The sequence below is a fragment of the Nematolebias whitei genome, chromosome 1 (assembly GCF_014905685.2).
Source record: "Nematolebias whitei isolate Nwh7 chromosome 1, NemWhi1, whole genome shotgun sequence".
NCBI lineage: Eukaryota > Metazoa > Chordata > Actinopteri > Cyprinodontiformes > Rivulidae > Nematolebias > Nematolebias whitei.
Genome location: NC_056498.1, coordinates 17,161,203 through 17,163,267, shown reverse-complemented (window position 1 = coordinate 17,163,267; position 2,065 = coordinate 17,161,203). Strand labels below are relative to the sequence as shown.

The 2,065-nt window shown below is 42.2% G+C and overlaps 1 protein-coding gene across 1 annotated transcript in view; it reads left to right on the top strand.

Annotated features, from left to right (window-relative positions):
- emc4 (ER membrane protein complex subunit 4) overlaps positions 1-2,065 on the top strand; it is a 16,723-nt gene continuing 14,658 nt past the window's right edge. Inside the window, exons 1-2 of the mRNA XM_037682722.1 lie at positions 1-147; positions 592-739. Coding sequence (XP_037538650.1) covers positions 633-739 — 107 coding nt within the window. The 5' untranslated portion in view covers positions 1-147; positions 592-632. The remainder of the gene's footprint in view (positions 148-591; positions 740-2,065) is intronic.

The window sequence follows — 2,065 nt, the reverse complement described above, 5'->3', positions numbered from 1 at the left end:
GTAAGTGCGTCATCACTGCGGGCCCCGGATTCAGCGAGTGTTCACGGAACAAGTTGTTCTCTGGCTCTACCTGCGAGCTGATTTGGCTTCTTTTCAGTGAAAACTAACTTTAGAAGCCAACAGCAGCGGTTTGGATGCTTCTGTGAAGTGAGTTAGTTTTTTATCTGACAGAACGAGGCTTTAAATGAGCTCGACGTTTGGTGACATCTCCCTCCTGCCTTCCGTCGTGTGTCACCGAACATTTGCTGTTTAAACTGCGGGTGGTGCTGCTGTTTATATGAACAACCAGAACCGGCTAATGACCTTTTTATTGTCGAAATCACTCCGCTTATTGTTGTCAGTGTGTGCTGGGTTTCTGTTTCTCTTGGTCTTGTTGTTTAGACCTCTGAGTTATCAGATTAACGCTGTTTTGAGCCCAACATTATTCACTTTACACGAGTGTTGATGTAAAACATGTAGATAATATTGAATCGAGTCATTTGTTCATCCTGTTTCAGCACTTCTGGGTGTAAGGCGCGAATTCAACGTTATTGTATGTTTTTCTAAGTTGTCTGTGAAGTTGCATCATCATCATAGAGTTTATCTGTACAGGTGCTGTTTGTCTCTGAGGTCCAGCTGTGAGGTTCGTTGCCATGGCGTCTCCAGGGGGACAGGGAGGAGCAGGAGCTTTGTCCACAAGAGGAGGCAGCGGGGTCCGAAGGATGAAGTGGGCTCTGGAGCTGAGCTTGGGAAACACAAGGTATGCAGGATGTCATCAGGCAACTTGTTCATTTTAAAGAATAGGTGTCTTGCTCAAGGACACCACAGCATGTGACTGTCGGAGTGGAACCTGCAACTTTTCAATGCTAAGTTTCAATGCACAGCAGCCCAAACTACTACGTTAATACTGAAAGGCTTATTTGTTGCTTCGTGTGGGATGCACATCTTCAGGGTGGCATTTATCAACTTTATAATGGTCTTGATGGCATTGATTAATACGAGTATCTGCTCGTGGCTAATCAAACTATCACACCAGTGTGTTGTACCGTTCTTTAGATGTACTGGAAATAGATGACTCTGCAGTTATTTGATTTGATGCTTCAAATGGTCTGTCTGTGTGGCTAATCTACAACCCCAATTCTGAAAAAGTCTTGACTTTGCCTTTAGCCTCACAATACAATGGTTTGGAAATCTCATAAACTCATATTTTATTCACAGTGAAACATGGCAACATATCAAATGTTTGAGATACATAATTACACCTTATAAGGACATTTTGAATTTAATGGCAGCAAAAAAGCAACAATACCAACAAAAGTTTGGATCACACCATGTTTCTCTCTGTGAAGCATCTTCTTTTCACAACAGTTGAATGTTGTCCCATTCTGGTCTGATGGAGGATTTTAGCTGTGCAACAGTCCTGGGCCTTCTTTGCAGAATTTTCCTTTCGCAATGCATTAAATAGAGAGAGATCTGAACTGCAGGCAGGTCATTTCAGCACCTGGATTCTTGTACATAGCCATGCTGTTGTAATGGATGCCATTATGAGGTTTAGCAATGTCTTGTTGAAATATGCAAGGCTTTCTCTGACAAACATGTCTGAATGGGAGTATATGTTGTTCTGAAACCTGTATGTACTTCTTTGCATTAGTGGTGCCTTTCCAGATGTGCAAGCTACCAAAGCCAGAGGCACTAATATGCACTCCTATCCACCTTATTCCTAACCCCCATGCTGCCTTCCTTAAATTATGGGGGTGACTTTCGGCACAGATCAGAACCGGCATTTGTTTATGTGCAAACAGTACGAGCTAATGTGGTTTCTCCGAGCAGTGTGGATTTAATTTAAATGTGTAGGAACACCAGCTGTCAGAGCTCAAACAGGACAATATAATCATACTGCTGCCTGCTGTGGATGAGGGATAGAGGACGACCTGAAGAAGTGCTGCAGATTACATCTGTCCAAACAAGTCTCACTTGTAAATGTCTTCAAGGCTCACTGTGATTTATCCATTTAAATAAAGGTTGAATGAATGAATCTACTAGCATATTTAGCTACTTATACTAGCATATTTAGCTACTTATACTA